This window comes from Micrasema longulum, unplaced genomic scaffold (genome assembly GCF_059751315.1).
Source record: "Micrasema longulum isolate JH-2025_06_02 unplaced genomic scaffold, ASM5975131v1 h1tg000826l, whole genome shotgun sequence".
NCBI classification, from domain to species: Eukaryota; Metazoa; Arthropoda; class Insecta; order Trichoptera; family Brachycentridae; genus Micrasema; species Micrasema longulum.
The window spans coordinates 361,357-379,954 of record NW_028278018.1 but is presented as its reverse complement, the minus strand read 5'-3'; the positions used below and the strand labels follow the sequence as shown (position 1 = coordinate 379,954).

At 38.6% G+C, this 18,598-nt stretch overlaps 1 protein-coding gene across 1 annotated transcript; it reads right to left on the bottom strand.

Moving 5' to 3' along the window:
* Positions 1 to 10,032: 10,032 nt before the first annotated feature.
* Positions 10,033 to 18,393, bottom strand: Cdk5alpha (Cdk5 activator-like protein). Its single transcript, XM_088230898.1, has 2 exons — positions 17,589 to 18,393; positions 10,033 to 14,449 (listed from the first exon to the last, which is right to left on the bottom strand). The coding sequence occupies exons 1-2, from the start codon at positions 18,237 to 18,239 to the stop codon at positions 14,072 to 14,074; spliced, it is 1,029 nt and encodes a 342-aa protein (XP_088087024.1). The 5' UTR covers positions 18,240 to 18,393; the 3' UTR covers positions 10,033 to 14,071.
* Positions 18,394 to 18,598: the final 205 nt, after the last annotated feature.

The window sequence follows — 18,598 nt, the reverse complement described above, 5'->3', positions numbered from 1 at the left end:
ATAGCGGCAACATTAAAGCCGCTATAAAGAATGAAATATCAGAATGCCTTTCTGATATCATTACTGCAAATGCCACCTTCGAGTCAGAAATGATGTCTATTGGTCTAAAGCACCAATCGGAGATGCTAGCCGCGAAGCTCTCCTTTACGGAACAGGCTCTAGAACAGGAAATTAGACACAGTTCAGTGTTGGCAGTTCAAGTGTCTTCCCCATCTAACACTCCCTCTCAACCAAATAATGCTACTGTTTATACTCCTCCTGTGAGTTATGCGGGTGTAGCAGCAGCAAATTTACAAACAGCTTATCACAATTCCGACCAACCAGCCTTGAAACCGAAAACTCGGCACACGGTTATTATTCAGGGTAAAATAACGCCTACAGCGAGCGAAACCCTCGAAAAAACTATTAAAAGCACCGTCAACGTTGCAGCATTAGGGATCGGAATAAAAAGCCTTAAAAAGACAACAAACAATAAAGTTCTTATACAGTGCGATACTGAAGAACAATGCAACCAGCTATCGGCCGAAATTTCAAAAAATGACAGTCTTAAAGCCCAAATCGGCACCAAGATTAGACCAAAGGTCATCTTGAAGGGGATCGACGCCGATCTTACCAAAGAACAGATCGTAACTGCTCTGTTTAATCAAAACACAGCCCTAATAGACACTAATGAAACTTCCACTCCTAAGGCTTCCGTTCTCTTTACACTAGCTTTTAAAAAAGATGTCACACGCAAATGCGCCGTGATTTCAGTCGAGCCTGAAATTTGGTCCCGCCTCGTTAAAATGGAACGCGTTAATATTGGGTACGACAGAGTCTGGGTGGCAGAATACATGGCCATCATTTCATGTCAAAAATGCATGAGTTACGGACATTCCGTTGCTCATTGCAAAAACAAAGAGGTCTGTTGGAAGTGTGGCGGAGAGCACAAAGCTGCTCAATGCTTAAATACCGACATAAAAATTAAATGTTACAACTGCTCCATAGTCAACAAAGTTTATAAAAGCAAAACACCAACTGACCACAAAGCTCTAAGTCTGGAGTGTCCGGCACACCAAAGACAACTAATTAGATATAGAAACATGGTCGATTATGGACAGTAAATCTATAAAAACCATTAAAGTTGCTCAGGCAAACCTCCAAAGATGCGAGGCAGCCACATTGTCATTTTTAGAACAAGCTATACAACAAAAGTATGACATAGCACTCATACAAGAGCCGTATACTGGTAACACCGGAAAGATCAATAAATCAACGTTCAGTGGCAAAATATTTCAAAAGTGTAGCCGAAATTCACCAGTAAAGGCAGCCGTTATAATTTTTAACTCTGAGATATCTCAGAGCTGCATACTCTTAGATAAATATAGTGATACTACGAGCGTTTTTATTGAAATTAAAACAACATTACAACCACTTGTATTAGGCTCCCAATATTTTACTCCAAGCGAAGACGTCGACTCCTGCCTGAGCAAAATCAGCACCATGTTGAACGATAAGATCAAAAATCTAATTCTTATCGGGGCAGATGCAAATTCTAAGAGCATCTGGTGGGGCAGCGACAGATCAGACAAAAGAGGAGATAGAGTTAATGACTTCATGTCCCAAAATCAACTTCACATATTAAACGAGGGAACCACACCCACATTCGAAACGTTTCGAGGAAATGATTTGTTAACAAGCATCATAGACATCACAACATGCTCTACAAACATGATTGGTCTAGTCGAAAAATGGCGAGTCGACCGACAGCTAGCCGCTCTTTCAGACCATAATGCAGTTACATTTAATATTAAATTAGAAACGGACTCTAATACTTGTGTAAATGACGCTACGACGTTTCTATACAAAACCAGCAAAGCAAACTGGAAAACATTTCAAAAAACCTTAAAGAAAATATTAACAGAAAAAGAGCTAAATTCAATAAAAATAGACGAAAATATTGAACCGAGCGTCCTTAACAGACAGGTAAGTACGATTACAGATGCAATATCTGAAGCCTGTCGCTCATCCATCCCCAACATTAAAGCCTCAAAAACCAAAAAATGTCCCTGGTGGACTGCAGAACTAAATGATCTTAAAAAAGAAGTCATTAGATTAAAAAGAAAATTGGTTAACTCGGCTGCTGGTAGAAGAAATTTTGTAACATTACCAGCATACATAGAGATCAAGCAAAAATATAAAGAGGCGATCTCGTTAGCTAAGACTAAAAGCTGGAAGGATTTCTGTACGGGACAAAATAAAGATACGGTTTGGTCTACGGTACAAAGAATATTAAGAAATTCACAATCACGACCCCCCGAGACGCTTAAATTCAACGGCGTTCAAACCACCTCAGCGCAGGAGTCGGCAACTGAGCTTCTTAAACATTTCTTTCCGGATGATACCACGCACGGTGAAACAAGCGAGCAACTCGAAATTAGGCAAAATATAGCAAAAAATCTACTAGCCGATAATGATATGCCTTTTACGTTATTAGAAATAAGAAATATTCTATTTAGTTTAAATTCCAGTAAAGCACCGGGCCGCGATCATTTCACTGCAGACATTTGCCAAAAAACATTCGAATGCATTCCGAACACCATTCATAGCATATTTAATGCGAGTCTGAGACTCGGCTGCTTCCCAGCACTATGGAAAATTGCCAGAGTAAAAGTAATCCCAAAACCAGGTAAGGAAGATTACGGAGACGTGTCTTCATATAGGCCAATCGGTCTTTTACCCGTATTTGGAAAGGTCTTAGAAAAACTTCTAATCAAAAGAATCTCATGGAGATTCAATAAACTTGAAAAACTAAGCCCTAATCAATACGGATTTACCCAACAAAAGAGTGCCGAAGACGCTATGGTGAACGCGGTCACTCTCATTAAAGAAGCAACAAAGAATGGTTACCATGTCTGTGCTATATCTTTAGATATTAAAGGGGCCTTCGATAACGCTTGGTGGCCCCATATTTTAAATCAATTAACAAAACTTGAGTGCCCGAAGAACATATTCAATGTCTTCCAAGACTACCACTCCGACAGGATGGTAGAAGTTAAATACGCTGGCGCATACTCAAATAAAAGTTCAAACAAAGGTTGCATACAGGGATCTGCTTGTGGACCGGTGCTTTGGAATATCGTCCTAGACGAACTTTTACAGTTAAGTTATCACTGCAATGTTCATTTACAAGCATTTGCAGATGATGTCCTAGTTTTAATAAAGCACAAAGATACGAACTTATTGGAACAAATAACAAACGAAACTCTCTCCTTAGTCACTTCTTGGGGAGACAAAGTAAAATTAAAATTTTCCGAAGAAAAAACAAATGCTCTATTTATAACTAAGAGAAAAGCACAACCTCCAAATATATTTATGAGAGGAAAAAGGCTTTATTTTGTCAAAGATTGTAAAATCCTTGGTGTAGTTCTGGACGAAAATCTAAATTGGAGTAAACACGTTGACTCAATAACAAAAAAAGCAGCGAAAATAGCAAATCGCCTAACATTCATGGCCAAACCGACATGGGGACTCAGCCCAGAAATAGTAAGAACGATTTATAGCGGGGTAGTAGAACCCACTATTACTTATGCTGCCGCGGTATGGTCAGAAGCAGCAAAGAGGAAAAATATCCAGACAAAACTAAATAGAATTCAACGGTCAATGGGAATAAGAATAAGCAAAGCATATAGAACTACATCCCTCACCTCGGTCCAGGCAATTGCAGGACTCATGCCATTGGATATTAGAATTAAAGAGATTAGCGATATCTATTACACAAAATTGAACCATACTATCATAAATGCTCCAAACGACATATTGTATCAAGGAAGGATCGCCTATACAGATCTTCCACATCCAAGCAAACAAGTGGGCTTATCTACTGGGCATCCAGAAACGTACGCCAGACTTGAATTTCCAGAGGATGAAATAGACATCTACACGGACGGCAGTAAAACTGGAGGGAAAGTGGGCGCTGCCTTCGCCGCATTTGACAATTCCGGAGAGTTGTACAGTAAGAAGCTTCCCATGGCAGACTACTGCACGGTATTCCAAGCCGAACTCTTCGCAATTGTGAAGGCACTAGAATGGGTCAATAGCAAAAAGAAAAACTGGAAGACTGTCAACTTATTGTCAGATTCAAAAAGCTCTATTCAGGCGCTAGATGATGGATCGCCTAACAATCCCATGGTATTCTGCATACAAGAATCTTCGAGAAATCTCGAGAAAAGAGGCATTGAATGCAAATTCTTGTGGATACGTGGTCATAACGGTCTCTCTGGAAATGATAGAGCTGATGAGTTAGCGAAAGATGCAGCCTTACACGTAAAAACTGTAAAGCTATACACAAAGTTTCCACTAAGCTACGCAAAAAGGGAACTAAGAGAAAAGTCTCTCGAAGAATGGGAAAACCGATACCAAACAAGCTCTACTGGGTCAGTAACTAAATATTTCTTTGAAAATTTAAATGACTGCAAACAATTTCGCAAAGCAAACAAACACACCTTTGAATTAACACAAATTCTCACAGGTCACGGTGCTACACTTTCGTATCTTCACAGATTTAAATTGAAGAGTAGCAGTGCCTGCCCATGCGATACGCTAAGCGAGCAAAATGTCCAACATCTTCTCCTTCACTGCCCAATGTTTGCGAAAGAAAGGTATGATTTGGAAAAAGAGTGCAACAAAAGAAAAATTGCAATTGAAGATTTTCGGACAGTTCTACAGCACAGCATATTGTCCCAAAAGTTCGTGTCTTACGCTAAACTAATAATAGAAAAAATAAGGCCAATGAACAAGTAATGGGGCAGGTACCCAAAACTTTTCAACTGTGATATGCATGCACTAACAATAGACATAGCTATATTTTATATTTAAATTGCTATAGTTTAACCATTTTACAGTTGTTACTGTTATTTTGTTACTTGTTGTTACTTGTTGCTTTGACTGACTCTGTAATGTAACTTTTGTTACATTATTGTTTTGAAGTTGATATGTAACTTTTGCTACATATATATTGTTATGAAGTAGGTGCGTAACTTTTGTTAAGTATCTATTGTTAAATAACTTATTGTTACAAATTATTATGTAACTTTCGTTACATTTATTGTTATTATGTTATAGAAATATAAATTTATGTTAATCCCTTTCCAGTCAAGGTTTTACATGGTTCCCTTGACAACGGTGCTGATTCCAATTCCGAGTCTCGACATGCGCACGTGTTGCTGGATATGTTGTGGTGACTAAGTTAGTGTACGCAGAGCGCACTTGGCAAAAACCGCAAGGTGACCGCCTGTGCATGAAGCGTGACACTGGACTGGGAATCGTGACATTGTTTGGTAAAACGTGGGCGGGCGGGACGAAGATGGATAGGCACTAGACGAATGTCGGAAAGTGCAAATAGTCCATGTCACAGCTTCAACACAAAACATAAACACATAAAATCATACACAAAGCACTAACAAAAATAACAGCCCAAAAATATCACCTTGTATAGTTATAAGCAAGGGATATCAAATAACACAACAAAAAAAAAAAAAAAAAAAAAAAAAAAAACCTAACCTAACCTAACCTAACCTAACATTCACTCGTTTCTTCTAAAGTAGTAGTTTTTGTGCGTTTTTTCACATCAGTAAACTTAACAAATTCAGTAAAGTAGATTAAATTCCATTTTTATATTATAAATTCGAAAAGGTACCGGCCGTTTGGGCCAATTGAATCTACCCTTTTTTTTTTTTTTTTTTTTCGTCGTTTGGCCGAATCGCACATACTCACTTAATCTCTCGTGACCCTTAAATTTTTACTTATAAATAATAATGGTTCTTAGAACCCCTCCACGGAGAACCCGAAAAGATCCTCCTGACAGATCTTTATCAGGAGGCCCACTCTCTCCTCCCTCTCCGATTCCTTCAACATCGAAAAAAGCATATTCTGATGATGAAGAATGCCCCGAAGAGCAAAGTCATGAAATCGTCATGATACTTTCGCCCACAGATACCATTCAATCAAAAGCAGAGCAAGCGATTCGCGCTTTGTCAAATAGTGGAAACATTAAAAGCTCCATTAAAGCAGAAATTCGTGACTGCCTCAAAGCTATAATTTTTGCAAATACTGCTATTGCCGCTGAGGCTTCGGCGACAAAAATTCGCTTTGAAGCAGAGTCTCTTAAAGCACAACTTTTGTATACTGAGCAGGTTCTTGTACAAGAAATAAAGCATAGTGAAGCCTCAAGGCTATAAAGAGGTCAACCTCGTTCAAAGCACATATTACTATGCCCCAAAGCTCTTCATTATCGCATGCTACCGCATCCTCAGCCATAAGCTATGCTCTGAAAATATGCATACTGAACGATAATCGAGAGGTGGAAATTGAAAGAAGGTAAGGTCTTACATAGGCGATGATCACGCCACTTGCTTGTTAGCAGTTGATCGCTCGAAATTCTGGTTCGCGGAATGCGTTATTCTTTATTTGCTTTGCCACGGAACCCTAAATATAATGACTTCAATAACCTACCCTATCCTAGGTTCTGGCACTTTTACTTTCTGGAACTTCTATCACCGCATTCAGGATCAGATCAGATCTTGCGGTCAGGAAGGAGGGGCACTTGACGATTACACAGTAGATTGAATAGTTATTGATCGCAAAATATCTTCTTCGATCGTGATGAGAATATAAAAAGCACATCGCATCCCTAGTTCTAGACTATGACACGTCAAAAAATAGCATTCTGAGATAATTGAATCCAAAGTTTCATTTCTCCGAAAAAAATCAAAGAATGTGTTTAGTTAACTGTGGTTTTTTTATAATTTGTTTGTCCGGGTTTGTATTTTCAAATGCAATTTTTTTTAAATATTATAAGGAAATTGTATGTATAGTCGTGTTTTTGAGATATACTCTAAAACTAGACGAATAAAATATTTGAATCAAGAATTTGAGTTAACTGATCATATACATTATTATTGCACTAACAAAAGTGGGAAATAAGATAATTTTTCTTTAAGATATTATGCAAAAGAATAAACTATCATTAATTTTTAACAATTTTTTTTATTTTGGGCCAAAATAACCTCTAAAAACAAAAAAAAAACAGCATAGAAACCATCTTACCAAATTATTATAGTTTAGTAATGTAATTGAAAGAAATAATAAGAACTTTCAAAGTCTCTTGCAAAAATACAATGGTTTATAGGTGCAAATTCAAAAATTGGAATAATTTTAATCATCGTTTTCTTTATAAGTCGATGGATTTTCTCTTTGAGATCAACGATTTTTAAATTATTGTAAAAAACGTGGTATGGCGTAGGAATTTTAATTTAATTAGAATTAGAATTAAATTTTTCTTACATAGGTTTAAAAGATCTCTCTTTTTGTTCAGTTATTCCCAGTGGCACACTATAAGCTTTCTGAAAATTCATACAATTTAAACTTAAATCCTTTTTTTACAATGTCAAATATTGTAAAATTGTAGGTTGTGAGTTTTTGGGTGTAGTAAAAGTCTGAAACTTCACCACAGGGCGATCAAAGAACTGCCAGTAAATCGAAGCATGCGACCATTATCTCTGAATCGGGGGTAGCAGCATTTGCCTCTCTTTTTTGTTTCGGATATGATAATTAATTTAAACTAATTGTTTTGATTTTCGCGTCTCATTAGAATTTTAATATGATGTGCACTTTTTTAGGTTGGAAACGCCCAATGTTGAATTCAGTATTAAAGTTTGTAGAATACTGCGACAATTTAACAAATGATAGATTATTTTTAACACTTTTCTTTGTATAGTCTATTTAGTGTTGCCAAATTCAAAGACCCATCAGTGAACTCTCTGGTAGTTTAGGCTCTCAGAAAGAAGGATTCCATTCTTGCTATTGATGAACTCCCTAACATATTGTTTTAATTCAGCGTCATTTTTTTTATGATTGTCATGTGAGCTCTAAGATCTTTTTAGATTATTCCATCACTGCTTGTTTTATTTATAAGTGTTCTTATCATGATAGAACTGATTGACAAGGTTGCCAAAAAAACTTTTCACAACCCCTTGTTCGTTCGGGTACATCGAAATAATATGCCGCTTTCTTAGAGCGATTGCTGCTCTCTCTGACATACCTATACTTTGGATTAATTTCTTCCATACATTTGGAAATGAAATATCTCTGCTGGTTCACTTCTCCAATATTCCAAAACTTTTGTAAAATTGTTTTACATTGGTCGTGGGTAATTTTAAAACTACATTTCAATCTGCATTTATGGTTCTTTTAACAATTTTTTTCAAAACTTCTCGACCCTTAGTGTTAGCGTATGCTTCATCTTTGTGTCTCTTACGTTTGTTTTCATTCACCACCCAATTGTCTGAGTTTCTTACCCTTTTCTTGCTCTTACGTTGTTCAACAACTTGTTGATCTGCCTGAATTATGTCAAGCACGTTGGTGGTTACATTGTTGGTGGTATTAGTAGTTGGTAGAAGTGACTCTTATTCTAGCTGGTGAAATGTCTCAACCGTAGGAATATCAGAAGATTGTTTATTATCATTCATTTGGAGGTGTATACTATCAGCAGTAGTATCACTCTCAGATGACGAAAGTTCAGATTTCAATGGTTCCCATTAACCTACTTCATGTATTTTTGTATCCAAAAACTCATTAGTGTCCTCAGTATAACATTCCACTTGTACAACAGGCACCGGGTCCAAATTTTGTAGGTTAGGTTTTGACGAACTCTTATATAATATAATTTTTTAATCTAATGCCCTTTTTTCTAGCCAATTCAATGCAATATTTACTTCTTAATGAACTCATCTTGAAAAATAAACGAATACTTAAAGTGTATATAAGAGTATCTCAGTGCTTAAAACGAAATATCTGTAAACAATAGAGCGCGCTTCGAAATAAACTATGACTGTCGAAAATTAATGTGTTACCAAAACTAAAAAATTAAGTCATTTGTCTATTCTTAAACTATGATAATTCGAAAATTTATTAGTCTAAAATTCATAAATATGTTGTTTTCTGATACAAGACTATAGAAACTCAAAATATCATAGCTTTGAAATACCACACTATGATTTAAGAAAATTTAAGACAGCATTTTGTGTTATTAAATTTAGAACAGTTCATTTAGACTTGTGATAGTTTTTGACCAGGTAGTTTATCATATTATTAATACTTCTACATTATTAACTCAAAATCTCAGTTTTTTTAAATTGTCATAGTCTTAAACTAGGGGTGCGACATGTACACACGATCAGTTCAGTGGTAATTCTCAGGCCGAGACAATACCGGTACCCACGGTAGGCAAATGCAACATCTTAACCAAGGCCCCGTAGGTAGCAAATAAATTTGAACGCCTCACCCCAGTAATTGTGCTATGTATATGGGTGTGTACACATAGAGTTAATGTGGCGGAACCAGGTGGTCCAAAGACCAGAACTTTGGTAAGCTGTAATAAGTCTCCTAAGTATTCACATTACTTTAAAAAAAAATTTAAGGCTAATCTTCTCCTTGTTTATATGACAGAATTTTTTTTGTATCCACGAAGACAATTTAAACTAATTTTATCAATAACACACAAGGGGCTATGGAAAATATAATGCTGGGTAAGAGATTAACTAACTTAAACCGAGGTGAAAGGCTTGATTGTTAATTTAATGTTAACTATAATTTATAAAATGTCGCATTTCTATAGAAAATATATATTTGAGGAGCTAGTTAAAATACGCAAGGCCGCTGCAAATCACTAGTTAAAAAAATTAACAACCCAATATATGGTGCTCCTGTTTTTTATAATTTATTTTAAATTTTAACATTTAATTTGCCAGTACCTAGGACTAACTCAAGGAAAAACTACTTTTTCTTTAGAGCATGTCATTATTATAATACTGTTCTCTCCGGTCACGCACATTTTTCATCTCTCCTATATGAAATATAGAAAACTCCTTATAAGGAGTCTATGTCTATAGACAGTACACCCGTTTAGTTTTACGATGAAATTCTCTTAGGGAAGGACTCAACTAAAACCAAGAAACTTGTCAAGGAAACGGGTTTTAAATGATTTTCAAAATGTTTTTTTTTTTTAAGAAATTCTTTATTCCAGTATTCGTGTACACTATTTACAATATATTTGGTAGTCAGTAACAGTAATAATTGCGGAGATTCTTTTCAATAAATCACTAAATAAACGCTATAAGAATCGCCACCTGAGAGGACCACCGAGGGCGCGGGCGCGGGCGAAGTTCGGCGGCTGCGCCCTCACTGCGTACAACACCCGCCGTACCGCAGCGCTGTCCTGAAAAGCGATCCATCTCGCGACCGACGACCGCTGACCATCTAGCGATTACTTTTCTACATCCACGAAAAGACAATGTAACATTCATATAACAATGGTAACAAATAACGAAACAATAAGCACGAATCACAGAAATATTATTAAATATTTGAAATAAAAACTTATTTTTAGAAAACTACTTATTTTACAAATTAAAATGCATGGGTAAACAGAATAATATCGACCGTTTAAATTTCCCGAGAAGTTCGACAAACTTGCCGCCGACTGCGGTTGACAAGTTCAGTACCTATTACATACATACATACATAAATAATGTTATTATAACAATGTAATAATCAATGAATGTCATAATATTGGAGAATATCAGATTTTTGTTTTATTTCTCACTCGTCACGTAATTTGGGAATAAATCTACCGAGACTAGAAGGTTCGCGATACAGTTAACCGGTGCTCGGACCTCGGGTAGCGGAGTGCCGGACCCGCAGCGGGACCGGGGGCCGGGGGCCGGGGACCGGGAGAGAACAACGCTGCAGGTTACAGCACCCATCTATTGACTATAGTTAGATGTAAGAAGTAATATTATGTTTTGTATAATACTATAAATAATAATATTTTATCAGATAAGCTTTCGTATTAGCACATGAAGGTACGTTTGCTTCGGTAGAATGACACAATAGAATTATAATTATAGGTTACCTAATGTATTTATAGGTAAACGCATTTTAGTATGTTAACGGTATTAAAATAAATGAAAACGTGTATGTAACGTTCACTTCTGCCATGAGCGGCTCTAAATAATCCACATGAGTTTTTTTCCCTCACCGCACATATTGTACATTGGTGGGTAATATTGAGCAGATTTATAATATTATATAACTGAATACAATCTTTCTCAGATTAAATGACAGTTCTAACGCTAATGGTTTTAATCTAGGTAATATTTTAAGTATAACAGTTTGTTTTTTATGCAGTTACAAAATACATTATAGACGAGTTGATACAGTCAACTTGGCGAATGCAATAAAATATGTTTTTAAAACTAAATAATGAAAACTGACTTCCATAATACTCGTACTGAGGCGCATGTAGGGGGTACTCTGTCAGCCAGCTGCTCTCGTGATTTTATTTAACTTAAAACCCTTTTTAAATAATATTTATGTTAACCTTAGGGCAGTAAACCAATCTAAATCTTTGTGTATGGTAAGTATGCTTTACTCACAACAATCAAGGGGTGAAAAATAGTATTTATTATTGAGAACATAAGTAGGCTTGTATCTCAGGTAGGTACCTCATCGATCGCATAAAGTTAAGTAATGAAAATGATCGATTTGCATATATAATGTAAGAACGAAATATTACTAAAATAATAAAATTACCAGAGTCCCAAAGTTTTTACTTTCCGTAAAAACTTTTAGAGTAATAAAATAAAAAACGATATTGCATAATTATGTTGCATCAAAAACATTTTCATGGACACGACGAAAAATGATTGAATCGTACCAACTTATTTTCTTTGCAATAAATATTTTTTAATATCTCCTCATACCGAATCAGGATTCAGGAGACTGCAGACTAGCAGCTAGAAATTCAATAGGTACCTACTACTAAAAAAAATCTAATTTTAGCGATCGCATTACTTCTAACTTTAGAAAGTATCGATAATTCGTACAAAATGTTTGTAATAATAACTTATACATGTAATAATGAGTTTCCTAGAAAGGGAATAGTTGGTCACCACTCACCGATCACCAGGCACACCGGTCACACCGGTCACAGTGGGTACTAGGTAAATACAAATGCCCATAGGTGATATATACTCGTATATATATAATATATCATCGCGCATCTTCCACGCGTCACGGTAAAATTAGGGTGGATTGACGTTCATCGTGGGGTTAGTTGGGGCAAGAGGAACAAAGGATAATCTATCAAAATCCAAAGAATTATGGGCCTATCTGCTAGTCGGTCAGACAGAGAGATGCGTTGTTGTTCTAGAATCAAAACAAATATGTTATTATTGCGTTCCATTTTTTTAAATAATGATAATTTTTGGCAGTGCTGATTGAAGGTACAAATTTTATTGGGAGTTACTCTAGATATTTGTATTCAAGGAAATAATATCTGTATTGTGACAATATAGTCGTCCGAGTATGGGAGATTTCATTTTTTTATTTTAGTTACATAGAGAACATTACAGAAATGACCTGCTTTGATACTCTTACCCCCGGTGATTGGGCAACTGGAACATTCGTGAATATTTTTTTATAATATTATTTATAACTCACTATTTTTTAATGTTTTTGGAGAAAAAATCAGCTTTATATAATAAAAAAATATAAAAAAGAAATATAAGCGTAGTTATATAATTTACCTAAATATTTAAATTTTGGTGGCGATTTTCAACGAGATGTAAATAACTCACTATTAGAAAATGGAAGTCAAGATGGGGCAGAGGGGGATTCGAAGTTCGGACCTCTGATCCGCGAGTCCGCAACACTAGCCACTGGACCACAACCCGTTTAATAGAACATTTAATTTGACTTTACAAACAAGTATAACACTCTTACCCCCCCCTGACCTCTTTCGTTTGTATTTAATATTCAAGAGGTACTCTCGGGTAAAATTTCGGCAAAAGGAAATCGAGTGGAGATTAGTCGGTCTCATAGTATACTGGTTAGTACGTTTTCCTCTCATTACGTCGAGAAGAATTATGAATGAATAAATATACATAATATAATAAATATTAATCCACCTTTGTAATTTTATCGCTATTTTTACCTGAAGGTAACAGGTAGAAGGTTAAATAAAAAATAAATGATATAAGGAATATCAATCCATCCTAATTTTACCGTGTCGTCCAGATTTAGACGAAATGTATGAAATGGGTTTACGGGACCCTCTTCCCACCTGTGCCCTGTGCCCTGTGCCTACGCCCGCCTCCGTTCACTTCCGCTACCCGCCACTGCCCTTAAGCAATCAGAATATTGACGATTTATTTAGAACTAGATAGGTACAAATGAAAATAATATCGTTTTCTAGTAATCTTATTATTAAACATAATAAATTTTAATAAACCCTTTTTTATCTATCCGCCCGTCATTATGTTAGTACAATATATAGGTAACAATATGAAGCCAGTGCATTATTATTGTGTGAAATCCGTTGATTTTTTCTTACTAAGAACAATAATATTATGTTGACAACTCTCGTTAACCGATATTTTTGTCAAACGAGAAAACTGAAAAACGGTCATATACGTACATACATATGGTCGGGATCTACGTTCAAAGCGCACGGAAGGAATGCGGTAGTGTGTTATGACACTGTCCGGTTGAGTTTAGATAAAAATTATCTAGTCGATATTTACGAATATTTTATATTCTCGAATATCGAGGCCCCAATTTTTATCGAAACTCAACCTGGCATCGTCAAAACACCTTATCGCATTCCTCCCATGCGCCTTGAACGTAGACCTCGTATATAGGCGTATTCCGGTAGTTAAATAATATTCTATTTTATACCAAAAATATATTCTAACGAGGATGAATGTATTTCATTCGGCCCATTAGAATAATTTTAATATCGGAGTATTTTATAAAAGTATCATCTTTAGAATTTTCCGAATTCGAAAGGAGCTGATTCCTCGCGCTGGCGGCCCGCAGACTGTTCGCACTGTACACTCGGGGCGAGGAGGACAGGTGGGGGGACACCGGACACCGGACACCGGACACCGGACATTGGACAGCGGTAGTAAGGCAGCAGCTAGCGCTGGGGGCGGCCCGCCAGCAGCAGGCGCACCACGGTCACCTCCGGGCGTCAAGCCGCGCCGCTGAGGGCAGCAGGCGCGGGCGCGGGCGCAGGCGCGGGCGCGGGTGCGGCGCGGGCCCCGCACGCCTTCAGCTCCGTGAAGATCTCCGTGAAGAAGCCGGGCTCGGAGTTGATGCGCAGCATGCTGGCCGACAGGCGCTCCACGATGAGCAGGCAGCGGTCCCAGAAGCGCTCCTTGGAGTCCTCCACGAGGAAGGGCTTGAGCGGGTAGGAGATCTCGTTGCCCATGTAGGAGTAGGACAGGTAGAGGCACGTGAGCACCACGGCCTGCAGTTCCTGCTCTCGCCCGATGCTCTCCCCGTCCACCAGCTCCCGCACCAGCATGTACACGAACACCACGTTGGCAGGGTTGATGAAGGCCACATCCTGTAACACACGTGCCATTTATTGTACGAGCCAAGTACCCACAATTATAGTCCTACGTCCTACCGTTCGCCGGCCGCCGCAGCCGGTACCGGAACCGGAACCGATAGTAGGTAGGTACTCAAACAAAATAAATAAACATTAACAAAAACTTAAAAATTAAAATGAAGCATTCTCGGGGTTGCTGCGTTTTCCGTAATATTTTTATTACTGTTTTGTTGTAAACGTAAGCGTTTATGTGAGTGTTTTTGTATGGAAATGCGAGTGAGCATCGATTGATCTGTACGGCCCATTTCGGCTAGTGACAAAATAACCTTCTGTGTGTAAAAAATACAATCAGACTCCCGGACGAGTGTTTTCGACTCTTCGACTCGGTAACTGAGTACTCTCAGGTGAAAATATCGAAAGGGGAATTCGCGGTATAGTGGTTGGCGCGTTCGCCCACCTTGCTAGAGATCTCATGTTCAATTGCCGGATAGCCGACCGATAGGTATTTGAGTAAAAAGTGTTATTATACTACAATATTATTTCCCTGTTCCCGGATTGGCACCTAAAGCGTAAAACTGATCAACTTAACTTCTTTTTGCAGATGATCAATATATGCTTAATTTTGTCTTCCAATGATGTGCCCTATGCACCATTGTGTGTGTCTACGAAATATTACTATTATAAATAGGTATTAAATTAAATACATAGATAGATCGGTTGGAAAATGATGTACACTGATAGATCTCGGCCAGATTCGCCAACCCATACCCATGCATCTGTATTTACATCGGAATGTATCGCAATCCAAGAAGCTGTCAAGTACGCTTTAAGCTCACAATATAGCAAGTTCCTAGGACACGACTAGTCGTGTCGGATTCCTCGAGTGCCTTACAAAAAACAAATCCCCTCCATCCTCTTATCCCGAGGACGAGCTCTGCGGGGAAACTCGATTTCTACTTTCTTTATCAGAGGCGTCCAATATGAGCATTGTTATGTCCTGGATCCCTAGCCATTGTGGTATTTCCCGGGAACAAAAAAGTGGACGCGTTAGCAAAGGAAGTGGTCCGCTCCGGGGATCCTGCCTATAGTAATTTACTACCACTGGGTGATCTCCTTGTTATGACGAAGGAGAAGCAACGTCGCACATGGCATGAACATTGGGTAGCCTCCTCCCAAGCCAAGGGTAGACATCTTTTCCAACTGAAGCCAAATGTAACAAAAAAACCTTGGTTTTTCAAAGTAATTCTGAACAAGTTTTAGATATCCTCCATATGCAGAATGCGCATGGGGCACTGCTGCAATGGTTCTCACCTGTTCAGAATCCGTGTTCGGGACTCTGCCATTTTCGAATGTCAGCTTGATGAGGAAGACTTAAGCCATGTTTTTTTTTTATGTCCCATAAATGATAGTTATCCTGATTTCCTATCCGACTTCTCTGATAATTATATCCCATTCCCTATTCATAGTCTAACTCTCCTGTCCCCACCCAATAAACATGTATTTAAAATTCAATGTAAATTATAAATGGTGTTAAGATGTTAATTGTTATATTATAATATTGAAGTGAAGTGAAAATGTGAAGTTTCCAAAATATTGAATACTAAATTCCTAACCTGTGTATATTACACATGTAAATAAAAGAAAAAACAAAAAACTTGACACTGGCCAGAACACCCGAGTTGAGAGGCGAAAGGGCCATAAAAAACGAAAAAGAAGATATATTGGGAAGGAAAAAGAAGGAAAATAATGAAGAGTGCTGGAGAATTAATGAAAAAAGTAGGAGTGTGAAAAAAGTTGAAGTGAAGTGAAAATGTGAAGTTTCCAAAATATTGAATACTAAATTCCTAACCTGTGTATATTACTAACACACATGTAAATAAAAGAAAAAACAAAAAACTTGACACTGGCCAGAACACCCGAGTTGAGAGGCGAAAGGGCCATTAAAAACGAAAAAGAAGATATATTGGGAAGGAAAAAGAAGGAAAATAATGAAGAGTGCTGGAGAATGAATGAAAAAAGTAGGAGTGTAAAATTGCATTTAATTTGACGAGAAATAAAAAACAAAAAAATACAGAACGTCCATTCTCTGTTATTCTAAATCAAGCTTATTAGTTCTCTTTTGTACATTCGTATAATTGTATACGAAATATTAAATTATATGGACTATTAAAATTCTTGTTTAATGTTTCACACATACGAGGGATGACAGAACGTTTCCGACGATTAGATTCAATGTGAGGAATATATATAAAAGATCAGACGGTCTAGTTGATCTGAAGGGGACACGGTAAACAAGTAGATTTATTAGTTATTACAATTGTGTAAAGCAGGATCTGGTCGTAGATATCTCTTCTGTGTGTTAGTGAATCAAGATTATGAAATTTAAAGAAGCTATATAATTTTAAAAATGCAAATATTTGTATTCTACTCGTTTCAGGTTTTTTTTTCAACACTCTCAATTCTAATAATATTCAAGATGGGGGCGTACGTATGTATTACATTAATTTATGAGTGAAATTTGGCGTGTAAGTCGTCAGACACAACATATTATTTACTTTCTATAATAAGTACAAATCCATACCTGCTAAATTTCAAGATTTTATAGTACTTTTTGATATGCCTGTAATGAATAGTAACTATAATGATGACATTAATGAGAAACCCATAATATTATTATTTAATTATTATAGGTGCATAAGTAGGTTTTCCAAAAAGTTTCTTACAAAATTAGTGCGATGAAGATACAGTATTTTCATCGTAGGTACCTGCGTTGGTACCTACTTTCCCACTTACAAAATGTTTTACGATTTTATTTTATTTACAAGTTAGTTTCATCTGTAATAACTCTGTAGATAATAATGTACATAACAATGCATCACCTATTATAGAGTGTTAAATTGGACATACCCTCTGTTGCTACTAGATACCACCACTACCACTATCTTTGTTTGTAGTTGTACATAGGTGTGTATTTCCCCGATTTAGCCCAGTTCAGTTCCTCTACGAACTCTACATCCAACGTAATAATGGTATTATCAGTTCTAGTGACCTACGTTCCGTAATTGGCTTAGTAGGTATGTTGCGCGCTGAGGAAGGCGGGAGTAGGCAGTAGGCAATGAGGAACGGGGAACGGGGAGTGAGGAGTGACGCTCACCTGCCAGCCCTGCAACAGGAGGCTGCGGTCCACCGTGCGCAGCCACATGACGGCGTCCCCCGCCTGGAAGTCGCGCAGGCGGTGGCAGCGCTCGTGCAGGAACAGGCCCAGGCAGCGCAGCAGCTCGGACGTGGAGGCCTGGATCACGGTCTTGCGGGGCCCCGGGGGCGCGACGCGCGGGGGCGCGGCGGCCGGGGGGCGCAGCGCCTCGGCCGGGAAGTAACACGGCGCCACGCGCGGTATCCGCTCGGCGGCGGCGGGCTTGGCCGAGATCACCGGCTGATTATTATCACTGAGAGGTTGCCTGAACACGGCCAACTTCTTGTTATTATTGTCCAACTTCTTTTTGTTATTGTTCGCGGTCGAAAACCTCTTCCACGACAAGGCGTTGATAAACAACGAGTGCTTCTTGAGGTTCTTCTCCAGGGCATTTTTCTCGGAAATGATCTTGGCACTGTCCCCGGTGCGGCTGTGAGCCAGCGCGGGCAAACTGTCGCGGGACGCCGCCAGCGCGCCGCCCCCGAGCGCCTTGTTCTCGCGATTCTTGACATTGTTCAGCTGCTCGTACGAGAAGCTATCCAGGCTGAAGTCGGGCGGGGCGGGGCCGCCGGGCCTCCGCTCCCGCGGACTGAAGCTCAGCACGGTGCCCATCCTGCTACTGGCTGCTGGCTCTGGCCGCCTCCGCCAGGTCACGCCGCTCCATGCAGCCGCGGGTCACGCCGAGCCGCAGCGGCCATCGGGCGGCCGCCAGAAGAACACGGAAGGATCCCTTGTTTAGCTCCGCCACTCGGAGCCGCAGCCACTTTGTACTGGCGCTATCGGGTCGATGCTTTGGCGCATGCCCCCGCTTGCCGATCAATAGTCGTCTGTCACGTGACGGGGTGGCGCTTCCGCCCCCTCCTCACTGCCCTGCGCTGTGTAGTAAACACCGCTGAACCGTAGGCTCTCCATAGATATGTATATTATATAGGTGCGTGATATAGCAACCTATCTTGGTATAATACAACTAC